At 51.1% G+C, this 25,794-nt stretch overlaps 10 protein-coding genes across 10 annotated transcripts; 4 read left to right on the plus strand and 6 right to left on the minus strand.

The window, feature by feature from the left end:
- Window positions 1-174: 174 nt before the first annotated feature.
- N7474_009319 (putative GARP complex subunit (Sac2)) lies at window positions 175-3,983 on the plus strand (the record flags this gene model as incomplete). The annotated part of the gene is made up of 6 exons (XM_057200729.1): window positions 175-1,026; window positions 1,077-1,371; window positions 1,424-2,205; window positions 2,263-2,298; window positions 2,805-2,930; window positions 2,994-3,983. The coding sequence occupies 6 exons, from the start codon at window positions 175-177 to the stop codon at window positions 3,981-3,983; spliced, it is 3,081 nt and encodes a 1,026-aa protein (XP_057048716.1).
- A 290-nt stretch (window positions 3,984-4,273) lies between these two features.
- Window positions 4,274-6,223, plus strand: N7474_009320 (putative amidase; the record flags this gene model as incomplete). The annotated part of the gene is made up of 6 exons (XM_057200730.1): window positions 4,274-4,337; window positions 4,396-4,493; window positions 4,544-4,665; window positions 4,730-4,797; window positions 4,859-5,124; window positions 5,174-6,223. The coding sequence occupies 6 exons, from the start codon at window positions 4,274-4,276 to the stop codon at window positions 6,221-6,223; spliced, it is 1,668 nt and encodes a 555-aa protein (XP_057048717.1).
- A 169-nt stretch (window positions 6,224-6,392) lies between these two features.
- Window positions 6,393-9,275, minus strand: N7474_009321 (FTFMHR domain-containing protein; the record flags this gene model as incomplete). The annotated part of the gene is made up of 7 exons (XM_057200731.1): window positions 6,393-7,434; window positions 7,487-7,611; window positions 7,665-7,715; window positions 7,769-7,891; window positions 7,944-9,036; window positions 9,094-9,148; window positions 9,200-9,275. 7 exons carry the CDS (start codon window positions 9,273-9,275, stop codon window positions 6,393-6,395), a joined length of 2,565 nt encoding a protein of 854 aa, XP_057048718.1.
- A 116-nt stretch (window positions 9,276-9,391) lies between these two features.
- N7474_009322 (uncharacterized protein) lies at window positions 9,392-11,785 on the minus strand (the record flags this gene model as incomplete). The annotated part of the gene is made up of 7 exons (XM_057200732.1): window positions 9,392-9,445; window positions 9,491-9,614; window positions 10,016-10,149; window positions 10,203-10,321; window positions 10,376-10,730; window positions 10,788-11,425; window positions 11,485-11,785. The coding sequence occupies 7 exons, from the start codon at window positions 11,783-11,785 to the stop codon at window positions 9,392-9,394; spliced, it is 1,725 nt and encodes a 574-aa protein (XP_057048719.1).
- Window positions 11,786-12,380: 595 nt separating this feature from the next.
- N7474_009323 (M20 family metallopeptidase) lies at window positions 12,381-13,640 on the plus strand (the record flags this gene model as incomplete). Its single annotated transcript, XM_057200733.1, has 1 exon — window positions 12,381-13,640. The coding sequence occupies one exon, from the start codon at window positions 12,381-12,383 to the stop codon at window positions 13,638-13,640; it is 1,260 nt and encodes a 419-aa protein (XP_057048720.1).
- A 144-nt stretch (window positions 13,641-13,784) lies between these two features.
- Window positions 13,785-15,277, minus strand: N7474_009324 (class-II fumarase/aspartase family protein; the record flags this gene model as incomplete). Its single annotated transcript, XM_057200734.1, has 2 exons — window positions 13,785-15,068; window positions 15,125-15,277. 2 exons carry the CDS (start codon window positions 15,275-15,277, stop codon window positions 13,785-13,787), a joined length of 1,437 nt encoding a protein of 478 aa, XP_057048721.1.
- A 369-nt stretch (window positions 15,278-15,646) lies between these two features.
- Window positions 15,647-16,927, minus strand: N7474_009325 (thiolase family protein; the record flags this gene model as incomplete). Its single annotated transcript, XM_057200735.1, has 3 exons — window positions 15,647-16,052; window positions 16,105-16,736; window positions 16,790-16,927. 3 exons carry the CDS (start codon window positions 16,925-16,927, stop codon window positions 15,647-15,649), a joined length of 1,176 nt encoding a protein of 391 aa, XP_057048722.1.
- A 628-nt stretch (window positions 16,928-17,555) lies between these two features.
- On the minus strand, window positions 17,556-19,423 carry N7474_009326 (uncharacterized protein; the record flags this gene model as incomplete). Its single annotated transcript, XM_057200736.1, has 3 exons — window positions 17,556-19,055; window positions 19,106-19,270; window positions 19,328-19,423. 3 exons carry the CDS (start codon window positions 19,421-19,423, stop codon window positions 17,556-17,558), a joined length of 1,761 nt encoding a protein of 586 aa, XP_057048723.1.
- A 2,451-nt stretch (window positions 19,424-21,874) lies between these two features.
- On the plus strand, window positions 21,875-23,658 carry N7474_009327 (3-oxoacid CoA-transferase; the record flags this gene model as incomplete). The annotated part of the gene is made up of 6 exons (XM_057200737.1): window positions 21,875-22,142; window positions 22,199-22,393; window positions 22,446-22,832; window positions 22,884-23,228; window positions 23,281-23,418; window positions 23,471-23,658. 6 exons carry the CDS (start codon window positions 21,875-21,877, stop codon window positions 23,656-23,658), a joined length of 1,521 nt encoding a protein of 506 aa, XP_057048724.1.
- Window positions 23,659-24,231: 573 nt separating this feature from the next.
- On the minus strand, window positions 24,232-25,666 carry N7474_009328 (FAD-dependent oxidoreductase; the record flags this gene model as incomplete). Its single annotated transcript, XM_057200738.1, has 4 exons — window positions 24,232-24,297; window positions 24,357-24,630; window positions 24,678-25,600; window positions 25,652-25,666. 4 exons carry the CDS (start codon window positions 25,664-25,666, stop codon window positions 24,232-24,234), a joined length of 1,278 nt encoding a protein of 425 aa, XP_057048725.1.
- Between the last annotated feature and the right edge of the window lie 128 nt (window positions 25,667-25,794).

Consider the following 25,794-nt stretch of genomic DNA (forward strand, 5'->3'; position numbering starts at 1 on the left):
TGGTATAAGGGAAGAAAGTGGAGGGGGAGAAGAAGAAGGAAGAAAAAAAGCGATTTTTGTTGTGGCGGGGCGCCCGTGTCGCTACGGCCCGAAGGGGTTTAGTGTACTTCCCGTCCATAGCGTCTGGCCTGGAGTTCCTTCTGTACACTGAACCACCTCACATGGATCAAGAGAATGTGGCGCGACCGCATCTCCGGCACCTCGACTCCCTCCGGGGCTAATCGCAGCATCTCACCCTTGCCGCCCCGTTCATCCCATCTGTCCCCGAGTCCACACGGCCGTCCTGGGCCCGTGTCGCGCGCGTCGTCCACCACCTCCCTGCTCACCGTGAGCGGATCCACCACCTCCCTCCCGCGACCAGAGACCAAGGAAACCAATGTTCGCCGACCCCGTCCGGCCAATGTTCCAGATCCGCTGGAAGTGTTGAGCGGGATCATTGGAAAGGAAACCCAGACCGAGAAAGATCTCCCCCGACGATCCGCGCAATTGGACAGCCGACCCGTGCAGCTGGTGGAAGTCGTGCATTTTGACGGGCGCAGCCTCGAGGAATTCGTGGCTGGGGAGCAAGAACGGGCGCTGGTGAAAAAGTCTCGAGGCAGTGATGTCAACGCCCAAACAATCCAGCAGTTCGAGAAGGAACGTGACAAGTTTCAGGATCTCCACACGTCCATCACAGGCTGCGACGACGTGTGCAAGTCGGTCGAACTCTACCTGAATGACTTTCAGACTGAACTGGGCGCCGTGTCGGCGGAAATCGAGTCCCTGCAGTCTCGCTCCACCCAATTGAACGCCATGTTGGATAATCGGCGCAATGTCGAGCGTCTGCTGGGTCCGGCCGTGGAGGAGATCAGTATCGCCCCGAAAACCATCCGAACCATTGTTGAGGGTCCTGTGGATGAGAATTGGGTGCGCGCCCTGAATGAAATCGACGCCCGTACGACGAATATCGAAACCAAGGCGTCTGCATCCAACGGGTTCAAAGCGATTGAGGATGTTCGTCCGCTCCTGGAAGATGTGAAGAACAAGGTGCGTTTGCTGCCGCTCACGAGTCGGATCTTGGATTAACGATGATGTAGGCGCTCGAACGAATCAGGGACTACTTGGTGGCGCAGATCCGTGCGATGCGGTCCCCGAACATCAACTCGCAGATCATCCAGCAGCAACGGCTGGTAAAGTTTAAAGATCTATTCAGCTACCTGACCAAGGCCCACTCAAATCTGGCGGGTGAGATCTCACAAGCATACATCAACACCATGCGCTGGTACTATACCTCCAATTTTACGCGGTATCTGCAGGCACTCGAGAAAATCAAGATCTGGCCTAGTGACCGGAACGAAGTACTTGGAGGCGAGCCTTCCGGACACCGAACAGGTAGGTTTCGTTCAGTACATCAGCAAGACAAAATGCTGACGCCCCTCTCCAGGACATACCCACAGCGGCAGAGCTGGCTCTGCCGCACACGACCCATTTTCCTTGGGCAGGCGGATTGATATTCTCCGAACCAGTAACCCGCAGGCATTATCCTCATATCTGGCCGAGGAAGACAACCATTTCCATGGCATTGAATTACCATTCCGGAACTTCAACGTCGCCCTCGTGGACAACATCTCTGCCGAATACTCTTTCCTCACCGAGTTCTTCTCTGCTTTGTCATTCCATCAAATATCGCGAATGGCGATGGACATCTTCGAGCCAGTTTTCACCCTTGGCCAGAATCTGACAAAGAAATTGATCGACAACACCACCGACTCCCTTGGCGTTTTGATCTGTGTTCGTCTTAACCAGCACTCGGCCTTTGAGTTACAACGGCGCAAGGTGCCCGTGGCCGACTCCTATGTTAATGGGATTAATATGCGCCTATGGCCCCGGTTCCAGGTCATCATGGATCTCCACAATGAGTCGCTGAAGCGAGTCGGATCGAATACCGGTCGCAGTGCAGGTGCTGCACTGTCCATCGCGGGCGGGGATGACTTGAAAACGTCCTCGGCTCCGCACTTCCTCACCCAACGGTTTGGTCAGCTTCTACATGGCATCTTAGTCCTCAGCAGTGATGCGGGAGATGACGAGCCGGTATCCAACAGCTTAGCTCGCCTGACTGCCGAATTCGATGCTCTCCTGGCGAAACTGAGTCGAAATGGCACGGACGCGAAGCGGCGCGAGCGATTTTTGTTCAACAATTATTCCTTGATTTTAACCATCATTAGTGTATGTTGTCTGTGATACCTTACAGAGGAGTTATGTTGACTGACTGGCCGACTGCAGGATACCCAAGGCAAACTAGCGACAGAGCGACGACAGGTGAGTTTGCTCAATGATGATTTATGATTATTGGCTAACCTGCCTCTTAAGCATTTGGATGAGATGCTTCGGAATTGCAGCAAGCGTTAGATATTGGTGCGCAGTACTGCGTGCCCCATAAACCGTATATAGAGAATCCAATTGGAGCGTGTACACTTGTTGCTACCTAATAATGAAGCCAGTGCAGCTACATCATACCGCAAAGTTCCTCGATCAACTCCTTCTCATCTAGATGCATCCATAGTTCTGGGGTGTCGCCAAGTGCGGGTCTGATCGGCGCTGTAAATTACGTCTGTCTTCACCTCAACTCAACTCTTGCTCTCTCCTTCACCACACATTATGCCGCCACGCCCATCAATCCTTGCGAGGCTGCCGCTTCGCCGTTTCTTCTCTACTACACGCTCCTCCAATGCAGATTTCACACATGCAGTGAGTCCACTTTTCTTCTACCGCCTAAGCATAGCCGGAAGAACAAACCCCCGCTGATTCAACTTCTCCTTCACCAGGTAATTGGTGCCGGAGTCGTCGGTCTGGCGGCTGCGCGCCAGCTCGCCGCGCGAGAGGGCACCTCGACTATCCTCCTAGAGAGACACGATGCACCGGGGACGGAGACTAGCAGCCGCAATTCCGAGGTATAATGCCCCCAAAGCAGCCAACACCAAGAGCTCAAGGACTAACGTACAAGCTCTGTCCAGGTCATACACGCCGGCCTCTACTACCCGGCCAACTCCCTGAAAACAAAACTCTGCATCCAAGGCCGGAACATGCTCTACGACCTATGCTCCACCCACGGTATCCCCCACCGCAACACGAAGAAATGGATCGTCGCGCAGACGGCCGCTCAATGGGATGTGTGTCTGAAAGTCCACAAGCACGCACAGGGACTAGGTGATGCGCCCACGCGGCTGGTATCACGGGAAGAAGCGCTGCAGCGCGAACCAGACGTCAGAGCCGATGCCGGGATAGTGGAGAGCGAGACGACGGGCATCGTGGACAGCCATGCACTCATGACATACCTACAGGGTTCATTCGAGGAACGCGGCGGCGATGTCGCTTTCAAGACGCGCGTGACGAATATCCAGCCCGTGGCCGCCGGCGGCTATGAAATTACGGCCGTGTCTGACGAGGACGGCTCCGAGACGACGATTACCACCGAGACGCTGATTAACAGTGCTGGACACGGCGCCTGCGCAATCAGTAATATGCTTCTCCCACCAGACCGCCACCGTGTTCCGCATTATGCCAAGGGAACGTACTTCTCGTACGCTGCATCACGACCCAAAACGTCCGTCCTCGTTTACCCAGCTACTGTACCAGGCCACGGTGGACTCGGCACTCATCTCACACTAGACATGGGCGGGCGCATCCGCTTCGGACCAGACGTTGAATGGGTCGACGACCCAAATGATCTCAAGCCCTCGCCGGCTCGACTGGAGCAAGCTCTCCCTGAGATCCAAGCCTACCTGCCGGGCGTGGATGTGTCCGCTATCTCGCTGGATTACTGTGGGATTCGACCTAAGCTTGGTCGCGGAGCGGGTGTTAACGAGGGGAAGGGGTTTCAGGATTTTGTGATTCAAGAAGAGGAGGGGTTTCCTGGGTTTGTGAATTTGTTGGGCATTGAGAGTCCAGGGTTGACGAGCAGTTTGGCAATTGGGCAGATGGTCGATGGCATTTTATATCGGTAAAGGAAGCATTTATACCCTTTTGTACATACAGCATTAGAGTCGGGGACAGTACATAGAACAAGCGACACACACATATACATCGGAATTGATTAGAGATGTAAGGAATCGGGCAGTGGTAGAATGCCACCTGCCTAGCTGGGCGATGATAGGCGGCAGGAACCGCGCTTTTACTGAACTGGAAGGCGGGTTAGATAAGGGCTGACGAGGTATAAAGCGGGGCGATTTACCCCGATGCCTAGAAGAGAAAACCGGGAGAATTAATAAAATAATCTCGGATGTTCTTGACAAGAATGACAATTCTCGGAGTAGCTGTTGTGGGCTTGATCGCAGCAGTATTCTGCTCGATTCCCACTGGTACGAAGTCCTTGACAAGCAACTTGGGACATAAATTCTTACCAAGTATCAATTCTAGCTGCAAAATGTACCTATCCGGATCTCCTCACTGCCACAGCCGCAGAGCTTCAGCATGGACTTCACGCGGGCTGTTTTACGAGCGTGGATCTTGTTGACGTGAGTGACACTGACTATCGCAATGGCTTGTTTCTGATAAAGGATATCAGGCATACATCAGAAGAACTGCAGAAGTCAATTCAACCGTTCGAGCGGTTGTTGAACTGAATACGGAGGCGTACGAGATTGCTAAAGAACTGGATGAAGAGCGGAGGAAGGGAACTATCAGAGGGTGCGCATATCTCTCTCTTGTCAGTTGAGTAACCATTCAAGGTAACTAATCCCCAGTGTTATAGACCGCTTCATGGCCTCCCGATTCTTATCAAAGAGAATATCGGCACAGATGATGATCTTCAAACAAACGGTATGTACTCTTCCACACTTGGCGGATACCTGTGTACGCTCACCAACTAATATGTGTACAGCTGGCTCGTATGCCCTAATGGATGCGAAACCTATCTCAGACTCGACCATCGCAGCCAGACTGCGCAAAGCAGGCATGATCATCCTGGGCAAGACCAATCTCTCCCAGTGGGCCAATTTCCGCTCCACTAACTCGTCCAACGGCTGGAGTGCATGGGGCGGACAGGTTATCGCGGCCCATGTCCCCAACCAGGATCCTAGCGGGTCTTCCAGTGGGAGCGGTGTTGCCTCCGATCTGGGTCTTGCATATGCCTGTTTGGGCACTGAGGTGAGGAACGGCTCCTCTCGATCTGACTTAAACATTGCCTCTAATGTAGCATATCCAGACTTCCGGGAGTATCACCAGCCCTAGTGAAAAGAGCGGTCTTGTGGGCATCAAACCAACCGTCGGACTCACCTCTCGCTACCTGGTCATCCCCATCAGCGAGCGCCAGGATACCGTTGGCCCCATGGCCCGCACCGTTCAAGACGCGGCCCTAGTCCTCAGTGCCATCGCTGGCCAGGACCCGCACGACAACTATACCCTAGCCAGCCCCTACAGACAGCACGTCCCAGACTACGCGCAGTACTGCAAAGAAGATGGCCTGAAGGGCAAGCGCATCGGTATCCCGCGCAACGTGCTCGCCATAAACAACGGCCCCGCGATGGCGCCCTACTACGCCGCATTCGAGGCTAGCATCAAAGTCCTCAAGGAACTCGGTGCCATCATCGTCGAAGACACTAGTTTCACCGCGTACGAAAACTTCCAGAAGAGTAGTGCCAGCGAAACCGTCCTGGAAGCGGACTTCATCAGTAACCTGGCGACCTATCTCTCCGAGCTGAAAACAAACCCTCAAAACGTGCACAGCCTTGCAGACGTACGTTCCTTCACGCACGGGTTTCCTCTCGAGAAATGGCCGGCCCGGAACACGGGGACATGGGACCACGCCCTTGAAGCGGGCATCAACAACACATCGCCTGACTTCTGGCCGCTGTACGAACAAAACTTGTACTTTGGCGGAGAAGGTGGTGTCTACGGTGCTATCGAGAGAGGAAACCTCGATGCGGTGATTCTGCCAACGAACCTGGGATACCCCGTTTCAGCTGTGGTGGGCGGACCGGTCGTTACTGTGCCGATGGGTGCATATCCCGCAGGAACGCACGTGCAGCTCTCTCCTCCGTGGAATTTGACCTCTGTGGCTCCTGGTGTTCCCATGGGTCTGGCGTTCATGGGGCTGAAGTGGAGTGAGCCGACGCTGATTGAGATGGCTTATGCATTTGAGCAGAAGACCCAGATTCGGGAGACCTTGCACCATTACATTGTGCCCAAAGCGCAGTTGGAACATCGCGACGGAGGGATACACAAGCATGAGAAGCATGAACACTAGATGTGAGAAGAAGGGGCCGGTTGGTGAGAACTTGGAGTCGTTTATTCATTAGATACATCCCCGAGTGCTCGTCGTAATAAACCCAAAGGAATCAACCAACCTGCCGGCGTATGGAGTAGTATACATTGCAAGACAAAGTCTCCCTAGCCCAGCTAGAAGACAAGTCGATTCACTCGACATCCATAAGCACATCGCTCATGATATGCAAAATATACGAGAACTTCTTCACGCTCCACTTCCCCGAGTCTTTCAGGAGACCCGCATAGTCCAAGAGAATCCGGCGAGCAGACTGGTAGCCGCCTTGAAAAGGCACGCCGCGCAGGTAGATCGTCGCGCCGTTACGGATGAAGTTGACGGCGGGGTCATCTGTCGGAGAAAAGTCCTGACTACCGCGCGGGTCCATGAAACTTGTGAAACCCTCGGTGCCAATCTGATGCCAGTCGATATCATCCAGTAATTCGACAGAACCGAGGCCGGCCGGCGAGGATGCGGAGCTGGGCACCATGAACGTGTACAGACCCAGCACAAGTGCTGCGGAGAAGACAGCGAAAACGGAGTGAAACGTTGGAGGGTCTGATGCTTTGCGATTTGTCATAGCGCGGTAGATATGTGCGGCGTGGAGACAGGCACGGCGCGCTGCGGGGGTTTGTGACCACTCTGCAATATTGTCGAGAGCTTTGCGCGCAGGGCCGGGGCCGGCCCGGCCAGCGGCGAGATCGAAGATCTGGATATCTGCCGTCAGGGTCATGCACATGTTGTGCCACATGACCGAGGCATTTGGGTTCATGGATTCCATATTTTCGCCGTAGGTACTGATGAGCTGGAGTTGCAGGGAGGGAAGGCATCGGGCCCGCCCGTCCATGGCGTATGTGTGACAGGGGGCGAAAGGGTAGCTGGCACGATTGGAGAGGAGGCGATGGTATGCTTCTGACTGGCGGAGCTGGACCATTGCGAGAACGGTGTGGATGCAGAAGTCGTCGGCGGGTCCGTCGAGGGTCGGGATGTTGATGTTCTCAGACGGTGCCAGCACCGTCGGCATCAAGATCCGTTTTCCGTTGCGGATGAGCTGCGTCCAGCGCATTGAGGAGTGGGCGCTGAATAGGGCTTCGTTGCAGGGAAGGATGACTTTGATGGAGTCGGGGACTATGACTGGGCTCGTAGATAGGAAGGAAGAGTACCAGGAATCCACAAGGAGGAGCCCGATGACGACCCTGTTCAGCCTGTGTCAGAACGTCCTCTACTTAACAAAACACTGGCAGTCACCTCTTAGCGGACTCAACTTTACTCCATGCCTTCCATCTCATGTCGATATCGGGGACTGCCTCGAACAGGCTCATGTCGAGGATCTGCCCTTCAGTTGCCGCAAATAGGCCATGCCGTTGTGTGATCTGTGATCTATGTTAGAGCCAAAGTTTGGAATCCACATGGAAACCATACTTACCGACATCAGACTCACGTAAAGCATCTGGCATTGCTCTAAGTGTGCTTTCTCCTGAATCGTGAATTAGTATCAAGCGAGGACGAACAAAGACAAGCCAATCTTACGCCAGTCAATGTGGCGAGGCTCAAAAAGAGAAACGCCGTGGCAAAAGTGGACACAGAGCCGGATGCACTCTCGATCCCCATTGAACACTTTGATAACTCAGCAGTCACCTTTTCCAGTGTGCTCTATGCATGATTGTCAGTACAGAAAAAGACGATTAATGAGGATTTGACCTACAGTGAAATTTTTGACCACATAACTAGTGGTCCCCTTGGTTCCCAGCAGCATCATGCCGATAAGGCACATGACATGAAGCAGTGGAACATGCGTCTTCTGCGCTGAGAAGGTCGGAAGATGTACAAATGGCACGAGAGGGTGGAAATTGCGAAAATAAAGGTCGAGAGCCATATCCAAGATCTCTGCGGGAGGAAAGGCGGGTAGGCCATTGACAGTCATGTTAAGCGCGGCGGGGGAAAGACCATTGCGGTTGGGAGATTGCATATTGGGCTGAGTGAACACTGGCTGCCCAAAGGCCGCCTGAAGACGGCGTCTGCAGTCCTCATCAATTCCGCATCGCGACCCTTGAAGTAGACTGGACTCGCCGGGGACATGCAACGAATTCACCGTGAACACGTTATCCGCGGGGCTGTAGACCATGTCATGCCATAAAGTGTTCATAAGTCGACTGGCGTGATTGGGTGGAGTCAGCCAGCATCGCTGGACTTTGGAGAATCTTTCATTTGGAATATTGTCTCCGCCAGACTTGCCGCTATCGATCGAATGTCGGTTCTGCCGGTCTGGCGAAACGACCGCGTTGTCCCCTATTAAAGGAAAATGACCCTCCCGCATCAAATCAAGCGAGCCGTTATTCGATCCCGAGTCTGTCCGGGGCTCAAGCCACATCTGCAACATGTCGTTTGGCACTGAGTCGAATGCCACGCCGGGTCTGTGGGAGGCTTGGTCGGCAGGCGTCACTTCATTCCACCCGAAATACGGCTGCTGTTCATCAATCATCATCTGGTGAATCTCCGGCTCTGTTCGAGCATGATGCGCTGAGATATCTGCCAGGAAATCAAGAGAGGATGGTGGGATACCCGGTGCTGAGAGGGCCGGTGTCGCTGGGAAACTCGGTAATTGATGTGCCTCTGTACCAAAGCTGGGCAACATATGAACGCCATTTTCAGGTCCGGCAACCATCGACGTGCCCGGCATCACAGAGGACCGACGCTCTTGAGCTTGACCAGCCGCAGCAGCATCTTCGATCTTAGCCCCGGCGGCCGTACGACTATTCGGATTATTGTGGCCTTTGGCATGTCGACTCAACACATCACTAGAGTCGAGACCATCAGATATCATGAAACAAGCGCATCGTAATTTGGGTCTTTACCTGCGAGAAAACCGTTTATGGCAGACATTGCATTCATAGGGACGTTCCTTCGTATCTAACTCGAGTGTCAGAATCAGATATATTATCCCAAGACCTCTGGACTGACGTGACCGCTCATGGCGCTTGAAATGTTCTGTTTTCTTGAACCGGCGATCACAGATGTTGCACTTGCGCAGGACCATGACGGAGCTCGCGGATCAGCGAGAGATGGATCGGCGACTACAGCGCATAGCATATGCTCAGCAGGCTAGCTCGGGAAATGCAGTCTGAAGCTAATGGCGATTAAATAAAGCTGCTATCACAGGGAGAATTTGACGAAGAAGGAAAGAGCACCGTCGGTGGAGAGGGGAAGCTGTCCGGTGTTAGTCAGCGGGAAGAGTATTGGTATGGTACATACGTCATAATTTTGGCATTGTTCCGCCAGTCGCGTTGTTTTGTGACCGTTATTAACAATACCAAAACCGCCGGGGTTAAGCCGGGCGATCAAGAACCGGCGAACGGTGGAACTGGCACATTTGTGCCTGAAAATAAACAGTGGGAGAGAGGGATATAATGATGGCGGTACAATAAGTTCTGCTCCAGTTTCTCTATACAAACTTAGGGGAAAGGTCTCCAAGAGGCTTGCTCCGAATAGCACGATTAAATCACCTAGGTTATGGAGCTGAGGCTAAATTACTTGGTATACAAGCCACAGGACTTCCCCCGTGGGGGAAAAGGCCAGAAAAGAACCATCATTGGGCCCTAAGAACAACCAGACCCCCGCAGATCGCATGAGCAACAAAGATGCAAGCAACGCAATCCGGAAAAAGGTAAGCAGCGAGCCTCGAGACGGGGCTCATCGCCACTACCCGGCCCCTCATTGGCTCCCCACCCATCCTCCCGGCAGTTGGAGATGAGCTTCAAGACCCGAGCGTCTACTTACTGGCCCAACTGCGACACCAGTGCGGCCAGGCGATCGTCGTCACAGTATGTTTCCAGGCGCTGCTTGCGTGCCTCCTTGTCCGCCTTGACCTGTTTCAGGATCTCCTGGATATGCGGATACGACGAAAATTTGTCCTGCAGTCAGTTAGCCCTAAACTGCGTATACAAATTCCCCAACATAGACTTACCGGTAGCGCGTCCCACGCCTTGGGATCAGTGCCCTGATCTTTGAATGTGCCGCAGCCACTCCGAGCATACTCAGTAAACAGGAAAGACCGACTGCTCTCGATCATGATAGTCATTTGGTCTTCACAACATTTAAAATCAGCAGCATACATGGATTGAGACTTGCATCACTTACTTTCGAGAATCTTGCGGGGCTCATTCACTTGATTGCGCATTTCATACACATAGGCATCGCTGAAATTTCCGTGTGGCGTATGGCTGATCTCTACGCTGCCGCCGCCAGGAAGAAACTCATCTGAGCGACCCAGCCCACTTCCATACAGGCAAGCCAGAAACTCTGTCGCCGAGTTGCGGTGGAAGTACGGCAGGCGGAATGTGTTGGACGCAGTGTCCCATCGCGGTCCAAACCATAGGAAATCAACCAGCGGCGCGACAGGGTCACGCGATGGGGCCGTGAGCACGCAGTTGACCGACGGGTCGGTGTGGTCGATAGAGGTAGCGTTCTGCGAGGCGAACTTGGTCAGGTCGTACTGAAGAAGCTCGTATTAGCAATATTTAGCATATAGCAGAACGGATTTCATCCATACCTTGTAGGGAACGACGTTGCCATGCCACGCCACAAGATCAAACGGGCTGTGGTCTTGCTCAATGGCATGGTACTGTCCATTATTCTTGTTGACAATCGACCAATCTTCATGAAGATTCTCATCGATGAAGGCGACAGGATGCAAGAAGTCGCGTGGGTTTGCAAGTCCGTGTCCTCCCAGAGGCCCTAGGTCGGGCAACTCGAAGCGGGAGCCCCAGATTTCAGTGATATAGCCCCGAGCAACGTCATGTCCAGGACCAAGGCGAATGGAAAACCGAATTCCACGAGGAATCACGCAGACCTCGCCAGGTTGTAGAAATATCTTCCCCAGCTCTGTTTGGATATCTAGGTTTCCCAACTGCGCAACAATCAGGAAATCACCATCGGTGTTGCAGAAGGCGCGGTGGTCCATGTCGGTATTGATCATGAAGACATAAAGCGCAATGCCCTCACGCAAGTTGGGGTCTCCGCTGCCTCCAACCGTGTGCAGTCCATCCACGAAGTCGATTTTCTCGTCATCCTTGGGCAGCGGGAACGGTGCCCACTCTCCTTGCTCTGCTAGCGTGGCAACCTTGGGGTTAATAGACAAAAAGCAGTTCTCGATATCGGCCTTGTTGGGGATATTGGCTTTGTAGCCGTCTTTGTGTACTAGTGGTTAGTCCCTTCACGGTAATGTGCCCAGCACAAACAAGACATACTATGAGCTGCAGCTGGCCGTACTCGATACATATAAGTGCTAAAATTTGCATGTCTCGGCGCTGCAAAAGCCGAGTATGTGATACCCTCCGTATACAAGCCAAAACGGGGTTCTTGGGGGTTGTTCTGTCCGGCTGGGAGGGTGCCTGGAATGACCTCGGACTGGTGGCGGTTACCAAAGCCTGCCATGTATTCGTATGGATCGTTGTCCCGTGTAGGCTTGCGGCTCATTGTATCCGTATAATGGAAGACCTTTTGCATGTCTTTGACTGGCTTCCTCTCTTGGATGGGCGGAACAGACATTGTCGCGGTTGTTTATCGAAAACAAAGGTAGTGAAAAGACAACTCTGAGATAATATCATATAGTTGTAGCAAGTAAGACTCTGCTGTGTGTTTTTATTTCATGAACCGGCCGTGTTACCTTCCCCAGTTGCTAAAACCCATATGGGGCACCCGCAGCTACATAGCTCCTACAGGTTGCACAGCTCCCACATGCTGACTAGACCCACATGGGTATCAGAATACATACGTAGCCACCAATAGATCTTGTTTTTAGAATTGGATACTGGAGCAAGATAACGACAGGGTTCGTGCGTAACTACTTGCGGGGCCTTATGTGGATGTGGAGAAGCCGGATCCGGAAATAGGTGCGAGTACACGAGAGCCGAAAAAATATAGAACTAGGAATTGTCTAATCAAAGCCGCTATAAACACCTTTTTAATAGTAATTATACATAGTAGATATCGACAATATCGTGGACATTCGTGCTTTGTGTCTCGATCGTACCCGAAACCACCCTAATCCGTATTTGGAAGGCGCGAACCAGCGTCTGAATCACCTCCAGCCTTGCGCTGACTTTCATCCTTCCACGCCTACCACCCGTTGGCATTACTCAAGATGGTACAGTCAACGTTATCAGAAATTCTCAAGACAGCATCTTTGGACTTGACTCCCTACGAGGACCTGTACAAATATTTCCACGCGCATCCCGAACTCTCTCGGCAAGAGAAATCTACATCGGAAACGCTCGCGGCCCATCTCGCCCAACTGAAAGTCTATGAGCTTCACACCAACATCGGAGGCTACGGCCTTGCGGGGGTGTTTCGAAATGGCGAGGGCAAGACTGTGCTCCTGCGAGCGGACATGGATGCACTTCCAGTGAAAGAGCTGACCGGGCTCCACTATGCAAGCTCCGTCACTATGCGCGATGCCGATGGGAATGAAAAGCCGGTGATGCATGCTTGTGGCCACGACATGCACATTACATGTCTTCTAGCATCTGCAGAGACGCTTGTAAAAATGCGGAATGCCTGGAGCGGGACTTTAATCGTGCTGTTCCAACCGGACGAAGAGCGAGGTGGAGGTGCACAAGCGATGGTTGACGATGGACTTTACTCAAAGATTCCAGTTCCTGATTATGTCCTGGGTCAACATGTTATGAGGATGCGAGCAGGAAGCGTTGGCTCACGCCCTGGAGCCATTATGGCTGCGGCCGACAGCATGAAGATCACAGTCTTTGGGCGTGGTGGCCATGGATCTCAGCCTCATCAGACGGTAGATCCAGTGCTTCTCGCTGCGCACATTGTTGTTCGACTACAGAGTATCGTGAGCAGAGAGATCAATCCAAGCGACCTCGCCGTCTTGACCGTGGGAAGTCTCCAGGCGGGGCAGACAGAAAATATCATTACCGACAGAGCCGAGATCGGTGTTGACTTTCGGTCTGTCAAAGTGGAGATTCGGGAACAAATAATCTCTGCGATCAAGCGCATCGTCGAGGCCGAGTGCGCGGCGAGTGGCTCGCCCAAGCCGCCGGTGTTTACTCCAACAAGACGCTTCCCACCTACCCTGAACGACAAAGATACTGCGTCTCAAGTTGCCGCGACATTTGCGACTCACTTTGAAGACTTCGATGATGACGTACAGCGAACCAATGTTAGCGAAGATTTTTCTACACTGGCAACCTGCCGGGGGCTTCCTAGCTGTTTTTGGCTCCTTGGAGGCATTGATCCTGAGCTTTGGGATAAGGCACAGGCAGATTCTCGCACAGAAGAGATACCGGGGAACCACTCGGCACTTTTCGCGCCCGTTATTCAGCCAACGATGAGAGTTGGAGTGGATGCGTTGTGTCTTGCTGCTTTGACTTTCTTGAAGAAATAATTGCCCAGGGCGTGAACGGATAAACACAAAATGCTGCATGCTGCATCAGGACTTTTCAAAGAGGTCTAAAAGGGAAATATTTAGATCAACCTTACAAGAATACATCACACATCATAATGCTGTAGATACTCTAGTATATATCGGCTATTCCATTGCCAGTACATCATCCACCATCCGCGCGGAAGCTCCCAGGTAGTTTACCGGATCACACAACTCCCTCAACTTCTCGCTGTTCATCTTCGCCGTGACTTCTTCCTTCTCCACGAGACACTCAAGCAAGGTCCGGTCTTTCTCAATACTCTCTCGACATGCCTCATAGACAATATCATGAGCCCGTTGGCGCCCAACATGCGGTGCCATCCCCATCATAACTGCCTCAGCCACGATCAGTCCCTTTGTAGAGTGGAGATTCTCCATCATCTGCTTGCTATTCACGGAAAGCCCAGATAGTGCAAAATTCGTCTGCGACAGAGCACCCACAGCAATAACAAAGCTCTCTGGCACAGCAACCCATTCTAGATGCCAGGGACCCGAGGCACGCTCGAAATCGGCTACCATTCCATCAAGCACAAGGCCTGCATTCGATCGCAGGATCTTGGACGCAGCCAAAATTACCTCACTAGAAATTGGGTTGCGTTTCTGCGGCATGGTTGATGATGCGCCGCGATGAGGCACAAAGGGTTCGGCTACCTCGCTCAACTCGTTCGAGGACATAAGGATAATGTCCAAGGCCAGTTTGCCCATGGATCCGCCCATCAAAGCTAGAAAGTTGGCAATCTCCGCCACACCATCGCGAGCAACGTGCCATGTAATTGAGGGATTGCTCAGTCCAAGCTCTTGTGCAAGCGCCTTTCGGACTCGGAGACCGTCGTCGCCTGATCCCAGTGATGCTAACGAGCCGGCCGCTCCGCCAAACTGCACCAACAATGTTCTCTCCTTGAGCTGTTCCAGTCGCTGCAGATGTCGCTGGAATCCCGATAGCCATACAGCACATTTGTACCCAAATGTCACCGGCAGTGCATGCTGGAGATGTGTCCGGCCCGCCATGGGGGTATCTCTGTACTTCTCCGAGAGTTTTCGCAATGTGCCGATAACATCCTTCAGTAATCGCTCCACAACGCTCAGTCCCTCCTTCATTTGCAAAACACTGGCCAAGTCCATTATATCTTGTGTCGTGGCGCCCCAGTGTACGTACTTGCCAGCCTCTTCGCCGCAAATGGTGGATAACTGACGCACCAGTGGCAGGATAGGATAGCCGACGATCTCGGTCTCGTGACGCAGTCTTTCGAAATCAAGGGTCGATTCTTGCACTTTTCGTGTCACCATGGCCCCGATCTCTGAGGGGATCACGTTGCATCGGGATTGTGCCCGAGCTAGAGCGGCTTCTGCGTCGACGCAGCGCCGGATATAAGCGTCATCGTCGAAGATCTAAGTTTTGCGATTAGTCTAGCTCGCAAGAAATTTTGACTATAATGAGACTTTACCTTGCGAATCTCTTCTGTCCCAAACAAGGTCCGGAAAATGCTCGAGTCAATGGCACTGACGGATCCGATCGACCTCCGCCCGGTGGTGTTTATCCACACGCTGGGCTGAAAGACCTGCGACACAGGACGTGTGAGCCGAATCAACATTGACATTGTGAAAAAGATGCAAGTAGTCGTCCATTGACAATGGTCGTGAGCTGGTTTCCCCGGATTGGACTCCGTTTTGGGTCGGAGTCCCTGCCCCACGTCAACTGTCCATGTGGGGCTTGAACTGGAGGAGTACTCGTCCCCAAGTCGGACCCCCAACAGCTGCGATATTGTGGGTAGCGGCTAGGGTGGCCGACTTGGGGGTGAGTATTTGGGGAGTTGGAGCATGTAGCATTGTTCTTTGTGTTTATATGATATTATCATCATGTTTTTGGACTATGTACTCTATTCTCTAATGAAGAGAGATGCTACTCCCATACCAGTACTAGGAAAAAAGTCAGCGGGCCCCGGCCTCGTAGTAAAATCCAAGACAACTCACCTGGCGCACATGCTCACAATGCCAATCTCCTTATCCTGCCTTCTCAACTCGGCCAAAAGAGTAGCAGTCTGCCTTGCTCCAGTGGCGCCCACAGGATGTCCGAGGGCAATCGCACCTCCATTAGGGTTGACTTTGTCCATGTCCAGACCTAGCTCGCGGATGCAATAGATAGATTGGCTGGCGAACGCCTCATTCATTTCGAAAATGTCGACATCCTTCTTCTCAATGCCCAGGTACTTGTACAGCGCCTGAATAGCATAGATAGGTCCGATTCCCATCTCATCAGGTGCACATCCTGCTACCTGGGTGCCAGCAAATCGGGCAATTGGCTTCAGGCCGTGCATCTCAGCCCACGATCGACGGGCTATAATGGTGCTGGATGCTCCGTCGGAGATTTGGGATCTGGCAAGTTGAAATTAGTGATTAGCTTCATGACGAAATACTCAAAACTTACGAGTTCCCTGCCGTGCTGAATCCATTCTCAAGAACAGGCTTGAGAGTCGACAGTTTGTCCGCCGTGACATTATGGCGAATACCTTCATCACTCTCTATCACCTGAATGGTATGTTCATCAATGCCCTCGCTAATTAACCGGGTTGTAATTGGCACAATCTCATCAACAAATTTACCAGAGCGCTGTGCTTCACTCGCCCGCCGTTGACTCTCTGCCGCAAATTCATCCTGCTCCCGACGCGAGATATTGTAACGCTCGGCAACATTCTCAGATGTCTTCAGCATAGGTAAAATACAATCCCGGGCATCTTTCACCGACTCTTTCAGTGTAGGAGAAATATCGACGGGAATGCCACGAGTGGCATAGTTGCGGGTCATACTTTCAACCCCGCCCCCAAGCCCGACATCAATCTGACCAGCTAAAATGGCATGAGATATGTGCGTGATTGCCTGCAGACTACTCGAGCACTGTCTGTTATTTGTGTGGAATGTTGTGGAATTTGGAAATCCCGCAGCATTGAGAGCCATGCGTCCTGTTTTGGCGAATCCCAGCTCGGCTAACACGTTTCCAATTAGGACGTCGTTGACTTGGTCCGGCTCAATGTTGGCACGTTGAACGGCGGTTTGCATAACCTGAAGTAATAACACGCTCAGAAATAATCCTTACACAATGAAGACACACTTACTGGCATCAGGATCTCTTCGGGGTATGAATCCTTGAATCCGCCCTTGAACGCCCGGGCAATAGGGCTTCGCACTGCCGACAGCACAACCACATCGTCTGCGCTCTTCCTCAAAATTTCACCAGCTGCTCTTTTCAGCATGTTTGCTGTTCTTCAGTGCGTTCGATGGGGTTGTGAAGAGGTTTGGGAAGGAGCAGTTACGCAGCTTCTCCGACTACGGGGTGGGGCCTTTCTCCTCATGACGATCATCGCGCTTGTACCAAGGTGGCAAAACACTTTCCAGGGGAAGTGGGGGAGTACTTGGAGGTGTATTGGGGCACAACATTGAAGAAAGAGTGGCCGCAGTTATTATGGCATATTGATTAATACAAAGAAATGATATTTTCTTTCTGCCAACAATAACTGCCATGGTGCGCACCAGCATGCACTTTTTACTAATTCCGAGTAAACCAAATCTTCAAGGCTTGAATTGGCTTCCACCGGTAATACGCTGCCCGGTTAACCGTCACTCACAGTTCCTCGGGATAATACTGCCACGATTCGGTCTATGCCAAACAACGTTATCCGCCAAAATGTGTACATAGGAGGCCAAAAGGCGCCAAAGGAAGAATGTCAGCTCTGCTCGGTGATTTAGAGGTTGAATTTCGCTACAGTATAAGACATTGTTCGCCTGTACCATGCTTAATTTGTATGATCACATCCCAGGAATTCTAGGTGATTATAACATTAAGTAAATTTCATTGACAATTTTATACAATTTTATACAATTCTATATATCCGTTCTTTCTCTCATGAGCTCCTCCTCTTCTGGCTCCTTCCCTTCTGGATCCTCTGCTGGCGCTCTTGAATATGTCCGTCGAATATATTCACGGACGGTTGGATAACAGAAGTGTATAAAGAAATATCCAGCCGTACTGACGAGAAGCCCAATAGCAAAAAATTCGAACTGATAACCTTGCTCTTGATCTTGCTCGATATTTTCATCAACGCCAAGATCTAGAGCAGCCGGATCATCGGGTTCTGGCATTTCTGCTCCCTTGGGCCAATATTCCGGAGGATCAGTGCGAACGATCTCAGAGGTTCCGAGAATATTATTGTCTGCGTCTAGAGCCTTCACCGAGACCCTGTCCATATACCCGCGAGCAGTGTAAAAGGTTTCGAAGCCATTCTTGGAAGTGGTGCCAATTTCTATGTCGGGACCAGATGGACTTGCTCGTGCGTAGAATTTCCAGGATTTGACCTCAGTGGCCCCGTTCCAGCTTACGTAAAAGACTGTTGAGAGAGCTGATCCGTTGACACCGTAGCAGGATGATACCAGAGTCGGTGGGTATGATGGACTGCGACTCGACCAGGGAAACTTGTATGCTCTGTAGGTGCTGAATCTGTCTGAAGCAAAGCTGGCATCCATGAGGAGCTTTCCGTCATGGCTAAACTCGCTCATATATCCGTCCTTACTCCAAGAGACCAAAATGTTGTTGTTAGGAAGAGTCTGGACATTCCCCCGCTTGGTGGTGCTTCCGCCATCAGGACGGGTATATTCGTTCAGAATGGTGGCTGTCATATCCACGGTGTTCAGCTCGACGAACATTGCAGAGGAAACCGGTTGCACTACGACATCATCGCGAGCACCATTGTTCAAAAATGACAGAACCTGATGTGTATCGTTGGCTGAGATGAACTTGGCGTCATGTTGCCCTGCAAATTCAAAATCCTTTTCGAAGTCGTTCTTCTTTCCGCCTAGTCGCCAGATGATATGGCCGTCTTCCCCAGAGATCAGGTAGATTGTGTCGGTGTGGCGGCCAGAAAGTAAGTAGTCGCCGTGCTGATTCCTGTCGACGGAGTTGGTATGGATATAGTCCCTGTTGGGATAAGTGAAAGATTCGTCCAGCGATATGGCATCTGAATGCCATTCCTGCGAGGTTTTCCCAGTTGTGATATCAAACTCGGCAAATCCTCCTGTCGATACCGTCGTTTCCTTTCCTGGCTCCCCGACAGAAGACGTATCCAACGAGTCCTCTCGGGTGATCATCACAAGTGCTTGGGATGGACTTTTGATGTTGATCTCATGCCCGTTTATGTGTGGCAATTCAGTGATGTAGTGGGTTTGCTCGTAGTTGTTGTCATAAATGAGGACCGAGTGTGTCCTGCCTGGGGTATCCTCTTCTCGCAGTAGCATCACCAGGGACGGTGGATTTCCAATTGTGTCGACCATGCGAAAATCGTAGATATTGTTGTTATCGGTGTCGCAAGACCCCGTCCAAACAAGTTCCTACCCCTTTGTCAGTAAACAGAAAAGTTCATAATGAAGAGAAATCATACCCCATCCTGATCAAAGATATGAGCGCCAATTTGACAAGGCATCCATCGATTCGTGCTCGGTTCACCCATGTTTAAATAATATGGCGCGACAAACCAATATCCGGGAGCAACGGCGGAGCGATCATGGTAGGTAATATTCCATTTCAGGGCTCGGCTTTGGGGTAGCTGGTTGAGATGTCAGTCCGTTGGCTCCTAGAGTCTTTCAGAAATTCAGTGACGAACAGTGACAAATGTGACAAGGTCCTCATCTTCACTGGGGTTGAAAGCAGAAATGACGGAAGGTAGAAGTAGTAAGTAGCCCAGGAAAATCAAAATCATGTTGTGCAAAAGTCGCTGACGAACAGTTTCATCGGAAGGGCAGCTTGTAGGCTACGAAACTGCTTGAGAGACGGCATGAAAGGGTTACCAGACAAGGCTATGGGGGATAAATCCCTATTAATAGGGATGAGATTACGGCGGGCCTTACCATGGCTACGTAGTGTATTCTGTACGGAGACACGGGGCTACGTAGTGGCTATTTGAGACCGGTAATGATGATGTTTCGGCTATGTGCCAAGAGGTGGTTCGAACGCAATGTCAAGGTCTAGAGGCAATGCTAAGACAGCATTTATATCACACTACTAGCACTAGTCATCGTTCAAACACGAAGATAATTCTCGTCTAGAAGCCTAGTAGCACTATCTGTCTGGGTGAAGTACACATCCGTTCAGATTCTACTGTCGTACGGGTCAATACCTCAACTCGGCCAAAGCGAGTACGAGAGAGAGTACGAATCACGGTGGCGGGGCTTTAGGTTCGCAAGGCTGGACGCTGCGAAATCCAAACATAGGGAGTCTCCACACGGTGGGTAACCTTTCACCCAGGCCAATATTGATAGATGGTAGTCAGGGTTTCTAATTCTCTGCACACTGCAATCGGACAGCGCGGATCCAGACGGACTACGCTGACCATCTAAAATAAATCCTTTTACGGAGCACGAAGCATGTACAGTGGCAGGTCTGAAGATTATATTAGCGCTAGTATGGCTTGGCACGCTAGTGTATAATAAAATAATTAATAATTATAATTAAAGGACACGCGATCACATACAAAATTATCCAGTATTCAGTGTACTGTCCACTTGCTTCAATCACTGCTTGCACGCGATGGGCGGCATCGTCATCGCGAGATTGATCATCAACGGTTCCCTAATATTTAACCACGCGATTTGGGCACAGTCGAGGATATTCAAATAATACTGGAAATCAGTTTCAAAATAAGGCCTATCGTAATATAGTATAGTGATAGCTGGGTTAACCAGCGCTGATTTGTTCTTTTGCTCGGCACCGGTATCTGCCTCGTGAAGGACCCGCTCGGGGAGGACCCAACGTGGCGGCGGAGTGGACTGTGGGGTCGCCTATTTGCTTGGCGTTTGCGAGACCGCCAGTCAAATCCGAAAATGGGGTAAGTGGCTGTACCTATCGCACAACTTGTTCGTATTTCGTATTGCTATTATTACAAGTCGGGGGCGTTCTTTTCCCCTAAGTCCTCTCTCCCGAGAATACAGTAATACGTAGAGATAAGAGAGCCTGGATTTCCGAGTTGGTCAATCAGAGGCCCTGAATCAACATAGAGATTTCGAATAATCATACGTTGTAAATATCTGTTAAAATATATGTAATTTCATAACGGCTGTGTGGATTTAAATGACACAAGAAATCATTGAGGATACAAGATCTCGGCATTTCTCCGAACTACCGAAATTCCACCATCCGCCCCAATTTGCTGCCAATTCAACTTTAAAAAAAGTCAAGCCTATCAATCGCTAGAGACCAAGAACATCTATGAAATTGACAGAAAAGGGCAAGAGAAGTATAAGGAGCAACCCTTACTCCGTAAAGCGTTGTAGCATGCTGCTCGAGGTCCCCGATGTGTTACCCCTATCTATTGGTCCCCGATGATTTGCCTTCAACGAAGAAGACGCTAGACATGCCAAAGTTTTTCTAATTACACGCTAAACCAAATTCATTGAGGTGGGTTTGTGAATCCAGTAACTAGGGGGATTTAATTTCCAAGCCTTCTATTTCTACACCACCATATTTTCCAATCACAAGTCGGATTTATTATAAATTTGGCAGACTAGTGTCGATAAGCATTCTTAGTCGCATATATGAACTTCAACCGCTTAAAATGTTATATTATGGCATTACCATAATTGCGTTAGTAATTTAGCCATTTAAGATGCAAATGTATATATCCACGCCTATACAACGGCCGAAAAATCAGCTTGTGGCACATGAAACAGAATTTGTGATTTCTATAGTCTTTCACACAAGGACGTACCGCCTGTATTCAAGCTGATCTGGGTCTGCATAGCACCGTAATAATAGGACAGCTACATCAGACTGAAATTGCATATGGTGGATTGGGGTGCGCAGCTCGCTTGTGAAATACGCTAGGCGTCCATCCCGTCAGCACTTGTTTCGTCGCACCTGAACTGGATCGCGAAGAACAACCTCATTTTTCATAAAGAGAAATCCAAGATCTGAGGCTTCCCCACATCGGTCGTGTCCAAATTCAACGCTGGGTTTAGGAAGGCTCGGGATGGGGCAAAGCGTTTGTGGGGAAGCTGGGCGGTGTGTCGCCGGCCAAGCGTTCCCGGCTGCTCAGGCTTAATCGTAGCCGAAGTATGATGATGGTGCTTGCAAAATTGGGGTGTCTCTTTTGTTCTTCTTTCTCCTCTGTTGGCTCAGAACATCCTCGATTGAACAAGGGTAATCGAACAGCACCATGTCGCGGCCATTCCCTGCAGTGAAAGTGTTCCACCCCGTATGGCGGCGGAACTTCTCAGCGTCGACCTCAATGCGAGCCATTGACAAATTGCGAGGTTCTGCAAATGATGCTGTCAAGGACATGAAAGGCCCTGCAACCGTGCTAGTAGGTGGATTTGGCTTCTCGGGTGTGCCGAATACCCTTATCAACGCTGTTCGCGACCGTCCGGACATCAAGGACCTGACTGTGGTCTCGAACAATGCTGGAATGCCGGGTGCTGGACTTGGTAAATTCTTTTGTCTCCACCGCATGAAGATATCTTGATTCTAATGTAAATACAAGGTCTGCTGCTCGAGTCTAAACAGATTAGCAAGATGATCGCTTCGTTTATCGGAGAGAACAAAGTGTTTGAGAAGATGTATCTCAGCGGTGACCTGGCGCTGGAACTCACTCCCCAGGGCACGATTGCTGAAAAGTGTGCTGCTGCGGCTGCTGGCATTCCTGCCTTTTACACTCCTGCAGCTTATGGGACTATCGGTAATTTTCTAGGTCAATTTGAGAAAACCCAACCTGACACCTCCGCTTATAGTGCAAACCGGTGAACTCCCCGTTCGGTACAACAAGGATGGTACTGTTGCCGAGCGGTCAAAGCCCAAGGAAGTCCGCGAGTTCCGCGGCAAGGAATACGTTCTGGAAGAATCCATATACGGTGACTACGCTCTGGTCAAGGTCCACAAGGCCGACAAGCTAGGCAACTGCCAGTTCCGCAAGGCCATGAACAACTTCAACGAAGCCATGGCTAAAAATGCCAAGGTGACTCTAGTCGAGGCCGATCACATCGTCGAAGTGGGCGAGCTTGACCCAGAGGAAATCCACTTGCAGGGAATCTACGTCGATGCTGTGATCCAGAGCACCGAGCAGAAGCAGATTGAGAAACTTACTTTCGCCAAGGATCCCAGCGAGATGCTCCAGGCCGGTGCGTGTATCAGAATCTTTGACACGAAATGACAACTAACCACTTTTCCAGGATCCGGTGATGCCTCTATCCGCCGCGAGCGTATCGTCAAGCGTGCAGCGAAGGAGTTCAAGGACGGCATGTATGTCAACCTCGGTATCGGTATGCCTCTGATCGCCCCATCATACCTGCCCGAGGGCGTCGAGGTCGTTCTGCAGTCAGAGAACGGAATCCTTGGTCTGGGTGGCTACCCCAAACCCGGCGAGGAGGACCCCGACCTGATCAACCCCGGCAAAGAGACCGTTACCCTGGGTCGCGGTGCTTCCGTGTTTGGTTCCCACGAGAGTTTCGGTATGATTCGTGCCGGCAAGATTGATCTCACCATGCTGGGTGCGCTACAGGTCAGCCAGTACGGAGGTACGTTTATATTTTATGTCTAATGCTACAGCTTATACTGACTGTTCTGCAGACCTGGCCAACTTCATGCTTCCCGGTAAGGTAAAGGGTATTGGTGGTGCTATGGACCTAGTCGCCAACCCGGAAAAGACCAAGGTTGTTGTGACTATGGAACATGTCGACAAGAAGGGCAACCCCAAGATTCTGGCCGGTAAGCTTCTAGTCTTTTCCAACACATTAGATTTAGCTAACAGGTATCTAAGACTGTACCTTCCCTCTGACCGGCCCCCGGTGCGTGTGGAAGATCATCACCGACCTGGCTGTGTTTGAGGTCAGCCCTACAGAGGGCCTGACCCTGACAGAGTTCGCCGAAGGCGTCTCGGTGGATGAGATCCGCAGCAAGACCGCTGCTCCATTCAAGGTCGCGCATGAGCTGAAGCCCATGCTGTAAATGCATGATGCATGATGCATGTTCATATACGGTTAGGAAGAGGTGTTTTGATTTTACTTTACTACATTTAGAAATCGTGACTTTTTCTGCACATTTACAATGCCATATCTTACAGCTGCCATCTTTGGAGACAATAAACTGGACCCAACATACAATTTAATTCATAGCGGTTCCTTCATCCTCCCGCATCCTTCCGCATCCTTCAGAGCAGCCACACTTGATGGCCCCACAATCATTCCGTGGAGAAGCGGCCCCACCACAGGATCCGGGCGATCAAGGCAGATGGAGAACATTCACCAAAATAGTTGGGGGCCATTGCTGTATCGAAAGGCACACATATCTGTTAGCACCAATGAGAAGAGGCCAGACTAGATTGTGATGATTTTCATCTCATTATTGCGGCCACTGCTGCGGGGCAGAGCTTTTATACTGTACGATGTTGCCCATACCCTTATGCCTTCCCAATTAGGAGGCCGTGCCTCGAGCGGTATAATTTACCCTAGCCACTAGATATAAAGATATTTCAAAGTTGAATTGAAAGTACTGCACTTTCTTTATATCTAATATAGTTTATTACGGTCTAAATTCCTCCTTTTTGGTATAATACTGTGTCATATCGTGGCGAAGCACTTCGAGTCCCTGTCGTAGAATCAGCATTATGAAGTAATCCCCGGCGGAAAAAGGAATAAATGACATACCAAAGCGAGATCTTTGGCAAGCTCACTATCTGTCTCTGACTTCACACAAAGCTGGAAGAACTCGTCGTTTTCCCGCGCCTTGTCCGGATCTTGATCATGCAGCCGCCGGAAGTTCTCTCGGGACATTGGGTCAATCGTCTCGGCCCAGATGCGCTTGCGTACCTCGCTGTATTTATCCAGGATTGCGTCGTCGGCAAGGTCCTTGTGGATTCCCATCAGCGCATCGAAGAGACTTCCCACGTCCGCGATGCCACCTGTCAATCCCAAACCGCCACTAACACTCATTAGCTCCTGGTGGCTTGTGCTGTAGGACACACTTACAATGGGTTGCAAAGATGGGCCGCATCTGCCGCAAGCAGAATTCTTCCGACGCGGAAGCTGGGTGCGCATCGTTGCTGCAGCCTGTAGGGGCTGATATTCGTGATGCGATATTCACCCGGCTTCGGATTGCCGGGCAGGATCTCTTCGTATCTCTGTGGCTGGCGAGCAAGATATTCTTCGCGACTAAGGCCTGGGATGTCTCCATATGACACACGGTAGAGTCCATCAGTCGTGATGCGAGCCGCCATATACCAGTTCTTCGGGTGGATAATGAAATTGCTGTCCCAGTATCCGTAGCGGTCAAAATCATAATACACCTGATAGTACAAATAAGCATAAGAGTCATCCTTTAATGCCATTGGTCTCACATTTGTAGCAATAATCTGCGCATTCAGCGTCTCGCCGGGATACTCAGGCCCGAACAGCTCCTGTCGCACGGTGCTGCTGGCACCATCACAGCCTATGACATAGTCCGCCTCAGATCTCTGCAGACCAGACGGGGTCTCAACCTCGACCCATGCCTTTTCTTGACCCTGGCCAATTCGAACAACTTTGTGAGACCATTTGACCTCCGCCGTTGGTTGGCGTTGGATGTGTTCGTAAAGAAGCTTCCCCAGTCGGTCGAGTGGAAGAACAACCATTTTGTATGGATAGTCTGGAGGCAGCGCTTGAAGATTTAGGCCGGCGACGAAAGTTGTATCGAGCTTTCTCCATGCAAAGCTCTGGGGCAGGAGTCCGCGTGCCTTGACATCTTCTAGGACGCCGGCTCGCGACAGCTCGTATGCGGCAGGGGATGCATAGTGGGCTGCGCGAGGCTGTTTGTCGAGTTCAGCGCCGGCATCAAGCAGCTCGACTTGGATTCCTTGTTTGGAGAGTAAGAGACCTAGGATGAGACCCGATGGTCCTGCTCCCACAACGATGACCTGTTGTCCATGTTAGACAGTTGATGGTTATCCTTTTTTTGAGGTCTGTACTTTTTGAATTCCCATTGTGTAACTTCAAAGGCCAAATATATCGGAGTAAAAGAGTCACAAAAGTAAACAAATCTGTCCAGGGGCATACCTGCTATTCACTTCCCCAAAAAGCTACGACCTCCACTGCGGGGGTCCCACGCTCT

Source organism: Penicillium riverlandense (assembly GCF_028828495.1).
Source record: "Penicillium riverlandense strain IBT 135883 chromosome Unknown utg000008l_segment0_segment0, whole genome shotgun sequence".
NCBI classification, from domain to species: Eukaryota; Fungi; Ascomycota; class Eurotiomycetes; order Eurotiales; family Aspergillaceae; genus Penicillium; species Penicillium riverlandense.